A 19,322-nucleotide genomic window follows, 5' to 3' on the forward strand; every position below is an offset into this window, starting at 1 on the left:
TTGAAGATGGGATATCTAGATAAATCAGATCTTGTAATTAGCTGGGAGAACTTATTTTACCAGAATCAGTGATGTTGTGTTACAAAATGAGCCGTTTTCTGTTTTCTGATGTTAGTTGATTAGTAGGTGATTTTCCAATAAACATGTGAAAATAAATAAGTTTCATCTGAGATACAACTCAAAATAAGATGTTTTGACTTAACAAGATGAAGCATTGTCTAAAAACAACACCTGATATCTCACTGTACTGAAGTTATTGTGTCTGATAGCAGGCGTAGAGACATATTCTGACTGGATATTAGACAAATATACTGGGCAAGATTTCACTTTTTTGTAGTGTGGTCACACCTTTTTTTGTCATCAGTGTTGTTTTGAAATCTCCTAACCTTTGCTTTCCTTGAGGCAGATTTCATCACAGGAGTTCCTAAAGGACTCATGCTCTACGGTGTAGTAAGGAATCTCAATATTTAACAGAAAAAACACATTTTAAAGTATAAACATTCAGTATACCTTAATAATCTATGTTTTCCGTCGCACTAGGTGTCCATATTGAATGGAAAGGACCTGAAGTCTCTGGTCAACTTGACAGGAGAGCAGGTATGTGCACATCTGGCTGGAGACTTTCTGTAATACAGCCCCATTTTCTTATGTGGGTACACGTTAAAATTGGCTGGAGGGCTGGAGATGAAGGAATTTGCCCTGTGGAGAGGGTCAGAGTTTGAGCTTACAGTATGCACAGCTCAAAGTTCCTAAAAAGCTGTAACCCAAACCCAGAAACAGCCGAGCAGACTAGTGTTCATGTTGTCACTGCATTGATTGAGCATGTTTTTTCAATTTGTGAGTCACTCGTTGAGCTGTTAGTCATAGTTCTTAAAATATAACCAGAAGATGTGTTATTTTTAAAAACAAAATGTCCCTTACTCCTACACTGTAAGACAAAATTGCTTTCTAAGTTCAGCTGAAACTAGGCTTTCTCGATTGAAAGCAGAGAGGCACGTATTGAAAACGTCACTTTTATTTCCTTGTTCCAAAGAGTGGGCATGAAACTAATTTGCTTCATCTACGTAAAGGATTTATTGGCTAAGTTTAGGTTACAATTGTTTCCTTTATATATTTAAGCAATAGCTCACGACAGGCCGTGGTATATGCTCATTATATCACAGCTAAGGGGCGTGGTTCGGCCCGACGTGCAGGCAGTTTGCTTTTCAGCCCAAAGGTATACTGTTTTTCTCAGACCCGGAGGGATACTGACTTGTTGTGAAAAGTAACTTACAATTCTACCCGTGGTATACGCTCAGTATATCACGGCTAAGAACCAATCAGATTGCTTGATTTGACTTGTCCGTTTTATATGTATCGTTATATACCATCTTTTACTTCTCAGGCAAGTGCGTTTCAAGTGTTTTTTTAAATCCACTCATATTTTCAATTGCAAATGCACATAAAAACTGATGGATGGAAACTGAGCTTCCTTACTGAATTGGCGAAAACATACAGTGGGAACTTGGCGCTAAAGAGGTTGTATTTTTCAAAGTTACCCTCATGGTTCGTCTGACTCAGACTACTGTAACTGTGGTTGCAGAATAAATGAAACCTTGGATCAACTTTGGAATTTCTTCTTGAGTAGAACTGAAATGAAGTCGCTTTGGGAACTGTTTTGGCATCGAAAGGAGGAACGATTACGCAAAACAAAACTGAAAAACATGCAAAACTATCTGTTGAGTTGGGACATGCTAACAACTGCACGAGGAAAACTGATTTACTGGTGACTTTATTGTGTAATTTAACACAGTAAGAAGACAGAGAATGTGACCCCAGACACATGAGAAAGTGTGTGTGTGTGTGTGTGTGTGTGTGTGTGTGTGTGTGTGTGTGTGTGTGTGTGTGTGTGTGTGTGTGTGTGTGTGTGTGTGTGTGTGTGTGTGTGTGTGTGTGTGTGTGTGTGTGTGTGTGTGTGTGTGTGTGGCCTAGCATTACTATACTTGTGGGGACCTAAATCTGTTTACATAGTCACGTGCAGGGACTCACCTCCCTTATGGGGACAAAATGGAGGTCGGTATCATTAATTTTAGGGTGAAGACTTGGTTAGGTTTAGGGTTAAGGTTAGGCATGTGTTGGTTCTGGTTAAGGTTAAGTTAAGTCTCCAGGAAATGCATCTAAGTCAATGTAATGTCCCCTGAAGTGATGTATACATGATATGTGTGTGTGCAGTGTGGGAGGTCATCAGCTCAGAGGTGTCAGTCTCAAAGCGCTGAGTAAACTGTTAAGTCAAAGCGAGAGTTCAGAGGTAAACTAATGGACTCTCTGCTCTCTGTGTAGTCAGCTGCAAAACCCCCCCAGAGGGTCTTTGTGAAAGAGGCCCCTATTGTTTGGTGAATGAAACCTTAAATCTTGTCATTTTTTTAAGCCAGTAAACAATATTTCTTCTGTACAGCCAAGTGTCATTGGCCTACAAAAAAAATGTGTGTTTCCAAATCACAGAACAATGTGCCATGCCTCAGGGACCATGCTGTTTTTACCAAAGTAGCTTTTCACTTGAAATCTCTAGAGGTATCTGATCGTTATTGTTGAAGAAGTTGAAGAAGACTGTTCTGGTTTTATTGGCTTGAAGTTTTGATCGCTCATGATTTTCAATGAGAAGTATCTTGATTTTAAGTATTGAATTTGTTCTTTGTTAAAATGCATTTCAATTTAATCATATTATACAATTATACATTCATTTATTTTATGCTTTCTCTGTTTTGTTTTCCTCTTGTTGTGGTTCCCCTTCAGTACCACCAAATCATAGCCTTAGGATCGCCAGTTTCAAACTACCGCAAGATGATCTTAAATGCAAGACTCGCTGGATCCTTTCAATGGTATCCAAACAGCAGAAAGTCTTTGTAGAGCGTAGTTTTGGGGGCTTGCCATTTTGAGAACTTGAGTTAAGCGATACAAAAGTTGTGGTTGCAGTTTGACGTTAGCTTGGCTTGATCGGCACAGGATGGTTTTGTGCAGGTTTAGCTTTTGTGACAATCCTCGCTGATACTGGTCTGCAGACTTTCAACTTATTTTATGTACATTTCAACTTACTTGGAACCCCAACTGAGATGGTTCCTGGAAAGCACAATCACAACTTTTGGAAATATAAAAGTAAAAGCAGGTCTAATTGGTTAGAGCCAAGCTTCACTATGCAGAAGAAATGCAGCATTGGTTTCAAAAAAAGCATTTTAAAAAAATTTTTTACAAGTCTTTTTATTTCATTATAGTGTACAATAATCGATGCCATTTCATATATTGTAATATCACAGTACACTCACTACACTCCCCCCTCCCTCCCTCCACCCGCACATGCCCACACTAACGAAACCAAAAACATTTATAAAAAAAAAAAAAGACGCTTCTCAATATAACTTAAACAACAGAGCCAAAAAAAGCATTTCTTGAGGGAAAGGATACAGGTGATTTATTCCTAGAGTTCTTTAGATAAAATTACTATACAGGTAAGTGGCCATACGATATATTTTTATAATACTAAAATAAAACAACAAGAACAATGCGGAAGAGGTAATCGACATACATAGTTTTGTGTCTGTATCTGCATCTACCTTTGTTCACCATATCAACCCAAAGGTAATATGTCAATGTTGGGCTTAACCACTATTTACTACTGAAGTGTAAGTTACTTCCTTATTATATGTCATGTTATTTCTAGGCTCCCTGATATCACTTGAGCTCAGGTAAACAATCTCTGTGGTTCAGCTCTACAGGAAGCGGAGATCATATTATTAAGAGTGTAAATCTATCTGGCAAAGCTTCTTACGGGACATCGCAATGAATCTGAACTTTGTCCAGATCATTAGTTTGATTTATGTGGATACGAGCTGTTCTGCATGTGTGGCACAGGAAGACAACCCTGATATTTTGTCTCATTTTTCACAAGGGTCTCCAATCTCTGTGTACATATCACTTTGAAACAATACTCGCTAAAGGATGTAACCTGACCCTAATTTATCATATGGTATGAAATGTAACCGGAAAAACCCAAGGCTCATGTGTATTACTCCGAGTGAGTTTTAAAGGGGTTTGAACTCCTGATCCCAGGACCCCCTTCCTCTTACAGAAGCTCGAACACTGAGCTCCATGAAAAGGGAGAGAAGAGGAGACCCCAGGGGATTTTGGGATTGAGAGATTGAAGAGGAAAGCTTCTGGGGCTGGTGAAGGAGAGTACAGAAGAGGAAAAAAGGGCATGGAGAAAGAAATGAAAGAAAAAGAAAGGGATCTGTGCACCGTGGTGTGATTACAGGCTAACTCGGTCTTTTTTGTAATGCGTTCCAGATGGGGTCTTACTTCGGATACGCAGTGGCAGCGACCGACATCAACAACGACGGGTGAGTGGATGGCTCATTTATACTGGAGACAAAATTAACAACATTTTAAAGGTCACCTATTATGCAAAACCCACTTCTTCATGTCTCTTCTACATCAACATGTGTCCCCTCTTCTCCATGTCTCTCCTACATCAACATGTGTCCCCTCTTCTTCATGTCTCTTCTACATCAACATGTGTCCCCTCTTCTTCATGTCTCTTCTACATCAACATGTGTCCCCTCTTCTTCATGTCTCTCCTACATCAACATTTGTCCCCTCTTCTTCATGTCTCTTCTACATCAACATGTGTCCCCTCTTCTTCATGTCTCTTCTACATGAACATGTGTCCCCTCTTCTTCATGTCTCTTCTACATCAACATGTGTCCCCTCTTCTTCATGTCTCTTCTACATCAAGATGTGTCCCCTCTTCTTCATGTCTCTTCTACATCAACATGTGTCCCCTCTTCTTCATGTCTCTTCTATATCAACATGTGTCCCCTCTTCTTCATGTCTCTTCTACATCAACATGTGTCCCCTCTTCTTCATGTCTCTTCTACATCAACATGTATCCCCTCTTCTTCATGTCTCTTCTACATCAACATGTGTCCCCTCTGTGGAAAGAGACTCTGAAAGTTTCAGGAACAAAGATTCTCTCTCTTTTTGTCCTGATCCATTTCTATAAAAACTTGTCTGAAAATGAGCTGATCAGATTTTGGCCACTTTATGATGTCATAACATTGTTTTTGTCTTGTTTAACCATTATCCAATCAGCAACCATGGTAACCCCCCCCCCCCCCCCTTATCACCTGAATCTCCTTCTAGAGCACCATTAGGCGCTTTCACACCGGATTACTTTTCCCACTTTAGTTCTGATATAGTTCCGAAAATGTGCGTTCACACCAAAAACTATCCGGAGCTAGAACTTAGTTCATGAGAACCTTTTCACCCCCTTTTCAGTCCCTGCTAGAGAGCAGGGACTTTCGTGGGAGAAACAGGTTCCTGTGTCTGATTGGCTAACTAACTTATGGCAACACAAAAAAAAACGTGGGAGCGGTGGAGATGAGGAGGTGTCGGCGTTCTGGCGATTTACTCGGAAGGCTTCAGTAGAAGCTGCTGGGAGTCCCAGCATCTTCTACTGAAGCCAGTCCCCAACTCCGGGGACTTCCGGCCGGGGACTTCGGGTGGCAGTATACGCCGTGAAGTTTGCGCCCTGCCAGTAAACCCAAAGCAGAAGAAGAAGAAGTGACGTCAGCGGCTTCATTTGCCTAATCCTCCCTCACGGACTTAATCCGGTGTGAACGCGATCTGCACTTAGTTCATGAGAACTAAAGAGAACTGATGAACTAAGTACGCCAAAGTACTTGGTGTGAAAGCGCCTATTGTGTTCTTTCTAACCAAATCTCTCTCAGAGGGGCGTGGGGAGGGGCTCCTTATTTTCATCTAAAGTAACAGACAGAGAATCAGCTCTTTGGAAACAGGTCTGAAACAGAGGGGATTATGGGTAATGCTGCAATGACCTGTTTGGTGTTTGGAGCCAAACACTTCAGAGACACGTTTTGTATATATCTGAGAGCTATAATATATTGATGAAAAACAGTATGATAGGGGACCTTTAAAATCCTACTTTGAATTTGGGTTACCTTGTTTACTGATTGGCTAATGGTTACTCAAGCCAAAACATCGTTATGACATCATAAAGTGGCCAAAATCTGATCAGCTCATTTTCAGACAGGTTTTTATAGAAATGGATCAAAAAGAGAGAGAATCTTTGTTCCTTTTTGTCCCTTCATAGTGTTTATCTGACAGACAGTCTACAGATTTATATCTTTCACTTTTTAGTTCTGTTTTCTTTACTATTTTGAGATCAAACTAAGACGAAGATTAACCTTTATTTGGCTAGGGTGAGGGTGGGACAGATGATGGTAAAAACTGTCAAAATAGAGACATAATGGGGGAAATAAGTGTAACGGCAAACATGAGGTCACTGAAACTGAAGCAAAAGTTTCCCAGGCTCATGCTCAGCCACCCTGTCAATCTCGAATGTGTCATGAACTTTTCTGAAAATACCCTCAGTTTCCTCCTTTTGTTGATTTCACTTCCCCAAAATCACTATTCTATCATCAGTCAGAACTTATTCTTAGTGTGTTTTAAAGTTCGCTAACTTGCGCACTTGTTTTGGAAGCGAGTTAATTCGAAAAACTGCTTATTTTAATACTTTTTCAATTATTTCAAAATGCAGAGCAGCACAAACAATCACAGAAAGCTTAGCTGGTTCTTCCTTTGCTCAAGAAATGTGGCTAATGTTAGTTACATTCAACTGAAGCTAGCCAAAGCTTTAGCTAGCTGTGTTTTAGCCACCAACGGCATTGCTGTAAAACCACATATTACATACTTAGTCAATAACAGGGGGTCCGCGGGGACTTAAAAAGTATTTTAAAGTTGATAAATCAATTCAGCGAAAATGAAGGCTATTAAAAAATATGAAACAGCATTTTCCAAGGTATTACGTTTTGTAGCTTGTTTTTAATAAGTATATAAATTGTCCAAAGAGGTTGTATTCTACAGTCTGCCTGAATGTAATCATTGCATAGGTGTGTAGTGTGATTCTGTGTAGTTTATTTATGGCATCCCGTTGGGTTTGACGTCATCTGAACAGGACATTGCACGCTCACTGCTTGATAGCGCGCGGAGGTCCGTTTACGCCGGTTGCTAAGCAACATCGTTATGGGGAAATGCAAGTCTGCGTCCAAATGGTTGGAAGATAAGGAGGAAGGACAATCAATACTGTATATAGTCAATGTGAGGTAAAGTGTGTTGCCAAGGTAACCGGTTAAAACTCCAAGTGGCGATGAGGACTTAAAATGTATGGAAAGGGTCTTAAAAAAGGTCTTAAAAGGTTTTACATCTGACTTCAGGATTCCTGCATGTACCCTGAATAAGTAAAAAGGGCAAAGCAGGATCTTGTAGTAATTTTGAATCCTTACATATCCGGAAAGTTATCAAATGATTGACCGCGGTTGTTTTTGTCGGGGCTCGATCACAGTTCCTTTTAGCTTTTTATTTCCTACTTTAGGATCAGCAATGAACACAAAACATGAAGACATACAATTCTCTGAAGACAAATATCCCTGTGCTTGCTTTTAACTGGCTAACATATTACTGTTTAACTCTGCCTGTGTAAATGTAAACACTTACGATGCAAGTGTTGCAAATCTTTTTTTATCATTTTGAAAAGACTCAGACATGGTGACAGGCTTTAAGGAAGTTTATAATATAGAAATGTTTCTCTCTGGGGTTCTTAAGTAGGTCATAGTGAATCATCAAGGCAAGTTTATTTATATAGCACTTTTCAACACAGGGCAATTGAAAGTGCTTTACCAAAATGAAAGACTTTAAGAGCATGAAACACATTAGAAACATTAAAAAGCAAAGATAATGAATAATAGTTACAGTGCAGGGTGAGATGTGAATAGTTCAATTAAAAGCAGCGACAAAAAGAAAGTCTTCAGCCTGGATTTAAAAGTCAGTATTCAATTGAGATTGCTCAACCAGTGAACAACTCCTTAAAGTATGTTTAAGCTGATATACTCAAATGTTAATCACTTATTACTGTTGCCAGTTTGGACGTCTGCCAAAGTCTTAATCTCTCTTCCCTTTGTCTTCCCAGTTTGGATGACCTGATAGTGGGCGCTCCGATGTTCATGCGTCGAGGGTCCGATGGTCGTCTGGAGGAGCTGGGGAAGGTGTATGTTTACCTGCAGAGAGGCCCTCTGATGCTGGAGCCGAGCCATCTGATTGGTCAACAGGCTTTCAGCCGCTTCGGCACCTCGCTGGCTCCGCTGGGGGATCTCAACCAGGACGGATTCAACGGTAGGTCTGCTACATATGAAGAAGTTCATCACCATAAAACTAAAATAAGTACTTTATTGACCCCAAGTTGGGAAATGTTTGTGTTGTAGCAGCATACAAAGACATGGCATTGTACAATAAAAGTAAAAGACTAGAAATAAACATTTAAAAATATCAACATCTCAATAGCAAGTAATCTTGACTACCAGTCGAAAATGACCTTACATGTCACTTGTTAGACGCTTTAATCCAAAGCGACCTTCATACATTCAGTACTGTGGACAATCCCCACAGGACAACGACATGCTGACTGCAGTGGGACTTGAACTTGCTATCCCCTGATTCAAAATTCAGCGCAATAAGTTCAGCGCATTATCCCACTGATAATCGCTGGCTGAAACAGCTTAGCCAAGACCTCCTCGGTTCGATAAGCAACCTGAGAATGCAGTCGTAGTTGAGAGATCACTACATTTTTTGTAGCTAGCTTATAAAAAGCTACATTGTCAGCATACAACTCTGAATGTAGGCTTCAGCTTCAGACTTAAAATGGAGATGTGTGTGTGAGATATACCGAGTAAATACAGTATTTGAGAAAACATGAAATTCTGAATATCGTGTTTTGATGTTCGCTTCAACAGACATGGCCATCGGCTGTCCCTATGGAGGGGACGACCAGCAGGGATTGGTTCTCATTTATAATGGCTTTGCTGAAGGACTGATAGACACGCCCACTCAGACTCTCTCCGGCCAATGGGCTTCCAGCTCTTTCCCAGCAAGTTTTGGTTTTTCCCTGCGAGGCAACAGCGACCTCGATCAAAACGGCTATCCAGGTGCTGCAGAAATCAATGATTTATTCAATGGATTGTTTTGATTTTTCAATGGGGTTCAAGTGGGGTTGAATTAGGTACTTAACTTATCCATATTCAGTGCATTGCCTACAGGCGGTTGGCACGGCTCCATCAGTCTGCATGGGAGCAGCAGCAAAACAGATTTAAGCCACTTAAAAAAAATCAATATCAGTTTAGGTATTTTTCAGTTAATCGTTTATTTGAACCGGGACAAGGCACAGTAATGAACATTTTAAACAAAATAATGCTTTGAAATGTAAATGAGCCGGATTTTAGCTTTGAGCTCATTTCCATCCGTAGTCCCGTCACATACAACATAAGTATAGGCTATATTTAGATTATTTTGAACACCCAACCTTGCTGTCAGAGAGCCTTTTACTACAGGGAACTGAAGCCATATTGGACATCTTTGCCCTCACCAAAGCAACCAAAGCTTCTTTAAAAAAATCAATAATTGACCTGGCAGAACCCAGAAACTGCTCGATAAAGGTAACATGTTCCCGTCACAAATGGCTGTCTAACTTCAAGGTAAAAAAGGTAAAAAAATCAAATTATATTACACACTTAAACTTAGTATTATTTTGGGAGGTGGGCCTTTCTTTAACTCAACAAAAAATATGTTTTGATGCCCCCCGTCTACTCCTATCCTGGTACTATTTCTACAAATGTAATGCACTGAATGTTGATCGTTACCCCCACCAAACTAAACGATCTGATATATCCCTTTACACTTTGCCCTCTGCTCTAATATCTTCATGCAATTTTCCCTTCTTGCAGATCTGATAGTTGGTGCTTTTGGGGCTGATAAAGCAGTTTTATACAGGTATGTGAACACAACTTGTAGTATAGTTACAACAGTATCTCTACGCTTCTTTTCACTCTAATGCCTTCATTCTCCGTCTCTTCATCAGAGCTCGACCGATAGTGAGCGCCAGTGCTTCTCTCACGGTGCAGCCGACCATGTTTAACCACGAGGAGAAGACTTGTGAGCTGATCACAGGGACTGAAACCACCACCGTGTCATGGTATGGACGTCAACTATTTTCCTTATTTTCCATTTGAATTCTTTTTTTTTACTTTTTTAACAACACATACAGTTTCAATGACAAAAACAACATGTGTGCAGGGTGTCCATTTTTTTTAACCCCCGCAAACAGAATAAAGACAAGATTAATAGTACAAACACATTTTAAAATGATAGACAAACAGATGGTTGAAATCACAGCACAAAAAACTAAACAACAACAACAACAACAACAACAACAAAACACATAAGGTCGAGATAAATGTTAGTCATGGTTGACTTAAATCTGTGTTCTAATTCAGTTAAAAAAAAAAAAAAAAAAAAAAAAGAAGAATCAGTTTGGGAAGAGTAGACAGTTTCAAACTTTCCATGTACGTTAGAAACGGTTGCCATGTCCTATAAAATGTACAAGTGGAGCTTTCAATTTGAATCTTAACAGGAAGATTATACGGAAATATCTTTAACGATTTAAGAAAAATCTTGCGAGAGGTTTAAGAGCTCCTCGACAATAACAGAACATGGGAAGTCTTACCAATGTCATGAAACACACGTCTTTGTTCAGTTTCAGCTTTCCAAACTTTTCCTCTCCAGAATGACTAATGCCAGTTTCCTGTTTGAGCCGCTCCGAACTACACACTCGGTATTCTTAGACCCAGTGAAAGAAAAGGGGAACATTTTAGCCTGCTTTCGATCCCAATGAAGCTCTTTCCACGAATTCAGTTTAACCATTGCGCTAACCGGAACATTTCGAGACTGACGTAAGAGGCTTTTACCAAACCACCTAACATGTTGCCATTTAGGTTAATACAAGTACGTCTTTTGTGTTTATTGGTGTTTTTGCTGCTGTGGTAACAAAAAGGGGATGAAAGGAGGAAGTGGAAGAAAGGTGGAGTAGTCGTATGAAAAGATGAAATGGTGGAGAGAGTGGTTATTATTAACATTGAAAAGGTTGGAAAAGGGATTTAACTTTCCTCAAAAGGAATAAGTAACTGTTTGTGAACGTTTACAAGATTCCAGGCATTGATTACTTTAAGGATTTCGAACTAAGAGTTGTGACCATTAAGATTTCTAGCCTGTTTTATATGGTTACACCCTTGGTAACAGCAACATTAGTTTTGTAAACAACAGCAGGAAGTACTGTAGCAATCGTTGGTTACTTTGAGGAGTCTTGATCCAGCAGATCGCTGTACTGATAATGACTGGTTTTATTTGACTGTAGTCAGTGTTTAGAGCGTCCTCCTTCGCAACGGTGTGCTCTCCTTAGCAACGATCTCCTAGCGAAAAATAGCAGACCTCTGGAATGTCGAAATTGACCAATCAGAATCGAGTATTCCACTAAGCTGTGTAACAATCAGTCTGACAAATTAATGATTAGTCCTGAGCCATGCAGTAGTAAATAGTGTCAATGACCGAGTGACCTCCGTTTGTAATCAATGTGATTTAGTGACAAAATGGTTTAACAGATTTTTTAAGAAATGTAAAATGTCTTCATTGAAAACCTGTGACTAACTTCTCCATAGAGAGGTAATTACTCTCTGTAAATACATTGAATGCCAATTCCAGAAAAACCTTTGTGCATAAATACTATTGAACGTGGGGTTTGATTTCATGAAAAGAAATGGATATACAGAAGTTCCTCAAATCAGTGTAAACACATCTGTCTGAGATTAGTGTTGAAGTTTTTGTTCTTCATATTTCTGTCTGTGTTCAACCTCCAGTGTCAGCATCGGTTTCTGCCTGCTGGCTAATGGGAAGCACCTCCCCTCTCATCTAGGTGAGGCACACACACACACACACACACACACACACACACACACACACACACACACACACACACACACACACACACACACACACACACACACACACACACACACACACACACACACACACACACACACACACACACACACACACACACACACACACACACACACACACACACACACACACACACACACACACACACACACACACACACACACACACACACACACACACACACACACACACACACACACACACACACACACACACACACACACACACATGGTCCCTATTACCTTGCTTTCCTTGCGCAGCCACAAGTCTGCTGGACTTCTTCTCTGTGGTCAATTTGCCAGTTAGGATCAAGATAAAAGAACAGTCCTGTAAACAGAGGGTAACTTGGTGGGCTGCAGCAGTTTAGAAAAGTGTGTGTGTGTTTACTTAAAGTGCACCGGTGTGTGTTGTCTGTGTTCTCTGCATAGTTGCTGTCATGTGGGCTGCAACAATGCACTCATTCTGTGAACAGCACATACAGGTGGTTTATATGAACGTTTACCACTTCATATGTGTGTGCATTTGCATATATAATAATAATAAATCAAATAAGCACACATCCTTGGTAATAAAAGATGAATAGATTCTATTAAAATAATGTGTGTATTACGAATAACAGTGAATATTGCACCCATTGGCAGCCAGTATTGACAATAGTAAAATTCCAGAAGAGTATACTGTTTACGCAAATATATGTGTGCTTCTGAATATGCATGTTTTGTATGTATAATATATTGTATGCGTATAAACAGCCATATAGATCTACAGAGCATGTTCACTACATTCTTACCTTGCGTGTTTTAATATGTGTGTATCTCCAAGGCTTTGTGGTGGAGGTCCAGCTGGACAGCGTGAAGCTGAGCCAGAAGGAGTCCATCAGGAGGACTTTGTTCCTGGACAGCCAGCAGCCTTTTCTGCTGAAGACCCTCAGCCTGGAGAACGGAGAACGCTCGTGCCATGAGACCAGGATCTACCTGCGGGTCAGTCACACAGCTTCCTCTATGAGAGATAACATGTGTTTTTGTAGCACCTTAGAAAATGTCAGATGTGTTCTCGCTAAAGTGAGATTTTTTTATGCTTTATACGTTTTTTCCTTCAACCTCAAACACAATTTTTGAAAAAGGTTTTCCTCACAATATGGCCCCCCTCCCCCAGCTTATTTTTACATGTTTTTAAACCTACAATGTATACAGACCAGGATCTACCTGCGGGACAGTCACACAGCTTCCTCTAGAGATATTACATGTGTTTTTGTAGCACCTTAGAACATGTCAGATGTGTTCTCGCTAAAGTGAGATTTTTTAATATTTTTTAAGTTTTCGCTTAAACCTCAAAAACAATTTTTGAAAAAGGTTTTCCTCACAATATTGCCCCCCTCCCCCAGCTTCTTTTTACATGTTGTTAATCCTACTTCAGTATGTATACAGTCAAGTAGCTGCCTCTCAGGGATTTGTAATATCTTTTTGTAGCACCTTAGAGAATTTCAGATTTTTTCTTCGCTAAAGTGTGATTTTTTTTTTTTTTTTTTCCACTTCAACCTAAAAAAAATAGTAAAGAATGTTATCTGAATAATTCTGAGCTTTTCCGCACAATATTAACCCCCTTCTCCCAGCTTCTTTTGACATGTTTTAAACCTACTATAAAGTGGTGCAAGAATGAGTTTAGAATGAGTTCACATTTTAGTCTCCAAGTCTAACGTTAGAAGCCTAAGAAAAGGTCTGTGTCCAACACAAGCTGAAGAGATTCTTTGTTTAAAACATGTCAGTAAATACTCCTTCTTACATGAATGTCCGAAGCTTCTATGTGTCTTTAAAGAGCGGTTGCCAACAAGTGACTAAATAAACTACTAAATGTCATCACGCCAAACATAAGCCACCCTTAGCCTCGCGATGGTGACACAAAATCACATCAAATGGAAAAATCCCATTGCTTTTCGTGTAGTCTTAGCATTGCACTGCACTGACATTGAAAACTAGACGGATTGTTCATGAACTTTAAGTTATTTTAAGTTTTCTTTCAGGCCAATCATCTCAAGCCTCTCAAAATGCCTTATTTATCTTTCACAAATGTTCCGCTTGTTATTCCCGGCCCCATCTAATCAGTGGCTGTGTTGCACCTGCAGCCCCAGGTGACTGTAGTTAACCCGCTGGCAGGTTAAAGTCCTTTCCTAATAGACAGGGTTTGAAGTTGCTGTTTGAAGTGATGTTTGAGGTGAAACCGGTACAGTACCAATCTTCTCATCACTCAATGGTGACCTGATCAAAGTAAATGCCTGCCAAAAACACTTAGGTCATATGTGTAGACGTTCATTGTAACGAAATAATGATCGGAGCACTTTACTCTTTGACGGGATGAGAGATGTTTTGAGTAGAAATGCACCAACATCCCCTCATTTGTCAAACTGTTTATACACCATGTGTTCCTTTAAAGGGGCCATACCATTGTTGTTGGTTAAACAGTATTTAAAAAGCCCCATCCTCTCCTGCTGATGTTCAGGTGTATATCAGTATGTAGTGTATATACTTTAAAGAGTCCTCTCCTGCTGATGTGCAGGTGTATATCAGTATGTAGTGTCTCTACTTTAAAGAGTCCTCTCCTGCTGATGTTCAGGTGTATATCAGTATGTAGAGTCTCTACTTTAAAGAGTCCTCTCCTGCTGATGTTCAGGTGTATATCAGTGTGTAGTGTCTCTACTTTAAAGAGTCCTCTCCTGCTGATGTTCAGGTGTATATCAGTATGTAGTGTCTCTACTTTAAAGAGTCCTCTCCTGCTGATGTTCAGGTGTATATCAGTATGTAGTGTCTCTACTTTAAAGAGTCCTCTCCTGCTGATGTTCAGGTGTATATCAGTATGTAGTGTCTCTACTTTAAAGAGTCCTCTCCTGCTGATGTTCAGGTGTATATCAGTATGTAGTGTCTCTACTTTAAAGAGTCCTCTCCTGCTGATGTTCAGGTTTATATCAGTATGTAGTGTCTCTACTTTAAAGAGTCCTCTCCTGCTGATGTTCAGGTGTATATCAGTATGTAGTGTCTCTACTTTAAAGAGTCCTCTCCTGCTGATGTTCAGGTGTATATCAGTATGTTGTGTCTCTACTTTAAAGAGTCCTCTCCTGCTGATGTTCAGGTGTATATCAGTATGTAGTGTCTCTACTTTAAAGAGTTCTCTTCTGCTGATGTTCAGGTGTATATCAGTATGTAGTGTCTCTACTTTAAAGAGTCCTCTCCTGCTGATGTTCAGGTGTATATCAGTATGTAGTGTCTCTACTTTAAAGAGTCCTCACCTGCTGATGTTCAGGTGTATATCAGTATGTAGTGTCTCTACTTTAAAGAGTCCTCTCCTGCTGATGTTCAGGTGTATATCAGTTTGTAGTGTCTCTACTTTAAAGAGTCCTCTCCTGCTGATGTTCAGGTGTATATCAGTTTGTAGTGTCTCTACTTTAAAGAGTCCTGTCCTGCTAATGTTCAGGTGTATATCAGTATGTAGAGTCCTCTGAGAGTGTTCCACAGTGATGTCACTATGTTCTTGAAGTAAACAAAAGTAGTCACAAAAACCTACATACCTGTAACACACCACAGGAAAGATAAAACCCCAAAAGCATCATAGGGTTTCTTTAATACTACAGATAGGCCAATAGTGACTGTAACATCTGCTTCTGATTTTGTTTAATCCATCAACATTTTTCTTCTAAATGTTTTTCAAAGGAGGGTTTCATAATAAAAGTAACTAAAATGTTGGAAATCCCAAAATGCTGACACATTTTAACCATATTTTCCGAAGTCTGTGATTCTTTTAGATATAAATAAACCAGAAAAGAACTCATTTGGCCGGTTGCATCTCTCTCTCTCTGTGTGCAGGGGGAAGAGGAGTTTCGGGATAAACTCTCTCCCATTTTCATCAGCCTGAACTTCAGTCTGGATCCCGAGGCCCCGGAGGACCAGCATGGCCTCAGACCGATCCTGAATTATGAGACGGAGCAGCGAATAGAGCAGAAGGTATGTATATTAACTCATGATACAAAGTACCTCGTAAAACCAACGCCACAATGAGTGTCACGCAGTACGTTACGTCATGTATTCAGTGGGCTCCAACATCTTTAAATACATTTCATTAAGGTTTATTCCATGGCATAGTTGACAGCTTCAGTATTTTTAAAGAGGCCCTATTGTGCATTTGGGGTTTCCCGTTTCCTATGGTGTGTTCTATAGGTTTTTTGTGCATGTAAACACAGGGTGTCCGTGGGGTTTTAAAAAGTATTACAAGTTGATAAATCAATTCAGCGAAAATGAAGGCTATTAAAAAGAATTAAACGGCATTTTCCAAGGTATTACATTGTGTAGCTTGTTTTCAATAAGTATATGAATTGTCCAAAGAGGTTGTATTCTACAGTCTGGCTGAATGTAATCATTGCGTAGGTGTGTAGTGTGATTCTGTGTAGTTTATTTATGGCATCCCGTTGGATTTGACGTCATCTGAACAGGACATCGCACGCTCACTGCTTGATAGCACGCGAAGGTCTGTTTACGCCGGTTGCTAAGCAACATCGTTATGGGGAAATGCAAGTCTGCGTCCAAATGGTTGGAAGATAAGGAGGAAGGATAATCAATACTGTATATAGTCAATGTGAGGTAAAGTGTGTTGCCAAGGTAACCGGTTAAAACTCAAAGTGGCGATGAGGTCTTAAAATGTATGGAAAGGGTCTTAGAAAAGGTCTTAAAAGGTTTTACATTTGACTTCAGGATTCCTGCATAGACTCTGAAATAAAACATGAAAACTGACACATGCACAAAGTAGCTTTCCCATCACACCTTTGAGACTTCCTTCTCTAGTTTCTGTATTTCATAGAGAGTATTTAATGTTCCCAGGCCATGAAAGATGATATGGAAATTCTAGTTTAGGCTTCTTGGGGGTTTTTCCCTAGGTTTGTGTGTATGTAAATGGTCTGCAGAGGCTAAAATCCCTGTGTTTCCTCCAGAAGAAGTTTCTCTCCACAAATACTGCCTGCAACGCCTCCATTGGACTCCTTTGTTTACTTCCTGCACATAGTGACATCACTTAGTAACACTCGCGCTTCTTTTGGCTAGCACTCCAACACATTGCACGTGATAGGCTAAGATGCGGGACATCTCTAAGCTGGTTGACCAATCACAACAGAGCCGGTCAGCTAACCAATCAGAGCAGGCTGGGCTCTGGTTTCAGACAGAGGGTTAAAAGAGGTGCTGCAGCACAGGCAGTATGAGGAAAATAAAGAGCTTTTTGAACATTAAAGCATGGAGACATGTCCCAGTAGAGACACACAATACAAATATGAACCAGGAAATTTGAATAATAGGGCCACTTTAAACATGATGTGTAACAAATGCAACTAAAAAAAGATATCCAGGTTGAGAAATCCAAAATAATCCATGAAGCACTGTCTGTCTTTATTCCAAACTTCCTAAGATAAGGAGTGTGTGTCTGTGTAGAGTCATACACTGAATCTATATTCTACATCACCACTCTGAGCGTCTGATCCACACAACACTTGTATTTCCGCTCGCCTTGCATGTCATGAACTAAACAGAGTCCCCACAACGCTCACCAGTGGAGCGAGAGAGAGCTGAACAGATGGCGTCATGAACTTTCTTTTACAAAACGGTACCAAACTATTTTAAATCGTGAACAAACGGCACTCACACACACTTCAGCTTCAGCCTCTATACCACAGCACATGTCCCGATGTTTACAGTTTGCATACAGGGGATTTATTTGAATGGGGAAGGCTGAGGTTACAGGCGGCCATATTAAAACTGACATCAATCGTAAAGGCCCCCCATAGCCGAAGCCCACATGGTAAGAGGTGGAGGGCAGTTATGAAAAGTAAGTATATTTACTTAAGTATTCTGCCTTTTGATGTACTGTACTTGAGTATTCCCCTAAAACGCTGCTTTAAACTTCTACTCCACTACTTTTCAGAGGCAAATATCATACTTTGTACTTCACCTACAGTAGGTACTTTTTACATATAAAAACACATGATATGTTGATATGGTATAATGCAGTACTGTACCACTAATCACAGTATTTCTAGTATCTTCATTTGGTCCACATTGACAAACTAGAACTAGTACGAAAATGCTCTTATGTATAAAACATACAAATATATTAAACCTAATGAAATAACAAATACTTCTACTTTTGATTCTTGTAGTGCATTCAGCTGATATGTGCAAAATGACTACTTTTTCTTTTTGCATTTTAAGTATATTTTGATGCTTATACTTTTGTACTTTTGAAATCAGTACATTAACTTTGAATGGAGTTTTTTAACACCATATTTGTTGTACTTTTACTCAAGTAAAGGATTCAAGATTCAGAGGTTTTATTGACATATGCACAAAGCTACAGTAATAATAATAATAATAATAATAATAAATGTAATTTGATATAGCGCTTCTCATCTGCCAAAACAAATCTCGAAGCGCTTCACAACAAAGGACACTGATAACATTTGAGAGATTAAACAATAATAATAATAAAAAATTAAATTAAAATAAAACATTTAAAGTGGACCTATCAAGCTATATTTTAATAATATATTGTAGGGCCATACCTATATAAAACATGTCTGTGAAGTTTTTTTTCCAAAATACCAAACAGATCATGCATTTTAGCCATGCCTCATTTCGCTCTATTTGCTCTATTTCAGCCCTGTCTTCACAAGGGCTGATTATGTGGCAAATGAGCTGCAGCTGACCACGCCCCCCTGCAAAGGAGGGGGGCGAGGCACGAGCGTCATGTTACCATGCTGTTACCATGCTGTTACCATGCTGTTACCATGCTGTTACCATCCTGTTACCATGCTGTTACCATGCTGTTACCATGCTGTTACCAAGCCACATCCACCCCCTATTCCCCTGATAGGTGGAGAGTTGCCCATATAGGCGGAGCTTCCCGTTTCAATTTCAAATCTGTATCAGATCCATTGCAGGGTTGTGTTTTCTGACCCTTGGTGAGTTCCCTGACACACCGGGGACACATATTCATGTATAAAAGACGTCCAAAAGTGCAGTTTGCATGATAGGTCCTCTTTAAGAAAAAGTCGGAGATAGCGATAAAAATGGCAGTACTCCAGGTGTCCCATGCTCAAAGTTTATTGGAAGGCCTGCCGAAAGAAGAGGGTCTTAACGCCGGTTTTGAAGACCTCGGTGGAAGGGGCAGATCTCAGCTGATCTGGGAGGGAGTTCCAGAGGCGCGGGGCGAATGAGCAGAAGGCTCGGTCTCCCATTGTTCGGAGACGTGTGCGGGGGATGTAAAGAACAGGAGCGTGGCTGCAGCGTAGAGAGCGGGTAGATGTCTGGGTACGGATGAGGTCACAGAGTTATTTTGGGCTTTGTCCATTCAAGGCTTTGTAAGTGAGGAGCAGAACCTTAAACTGGATCCTGTAGTGGACT

At 40.0% G+C, this 19,322-nt stretch overlaps 1 protein-coding gene across 1 annotated transcript in view; it reads left to right on the plus strand.

Moving 5' to 3' along the window:
- The window catches only part of LOC307039860 (integrin alpha-5-like), a 56,964-nt gene that overhangs the window by 12,202 nt on the left and 25,440 nt on the right, over window positions 1–19,322 (plus strand). Inside the window, exons 8-17 of the mRNA XM_079682292.1 lie at window positions 407–450; window positions 541–597; window positions 4,318–4,370; window positions 8,018–8,220; window positions 8,838–9,029; window positions 9,825–9,870; window positions 9,959–10,072; window positions 11,790–11,845; window positions 12,715–12,872; window positions 15,747–15,884. Of these exons, the coding sequence (XP_079538418.1) occupies window positions 407–450; window positions 541–597; window positions 4,318–4,370; window positions 8,018–8,220; window positions 8,838–9,029; window positions 9,825–9,870; window positions 9,959–10,072; window positions 11,790–11,845; window positions 12,715–12,872; window positions 15,747–15,884 (1,061 nt within the window). The remainder of the gene's footprint in view (window positions 1–406; window positions 451–540; window positions 598–4,317; window positions 4,371–8,017; window positions 8,221–8,837; window positions 9,030–9,824; window positions 9,871–9,958; window positions 10,073–11,789; window positions 11,846–12,714; window positions 12,873–15,746; window positions 15,885–19,322) is intronic.

The sequence above is a fragment of the Notothenia rossii genome, assembly GCF_949606895.1.
Source record: "Notothenia rossii genome assembly, chromosome: 5".
Classification (NCBI taxonomy): domain Eukaryota; kingdom Metazoa; phylum Chordata; class Actinopteri; order Perciformes; family Nototheniidae; genus Notothenia; species Notothenia rossii.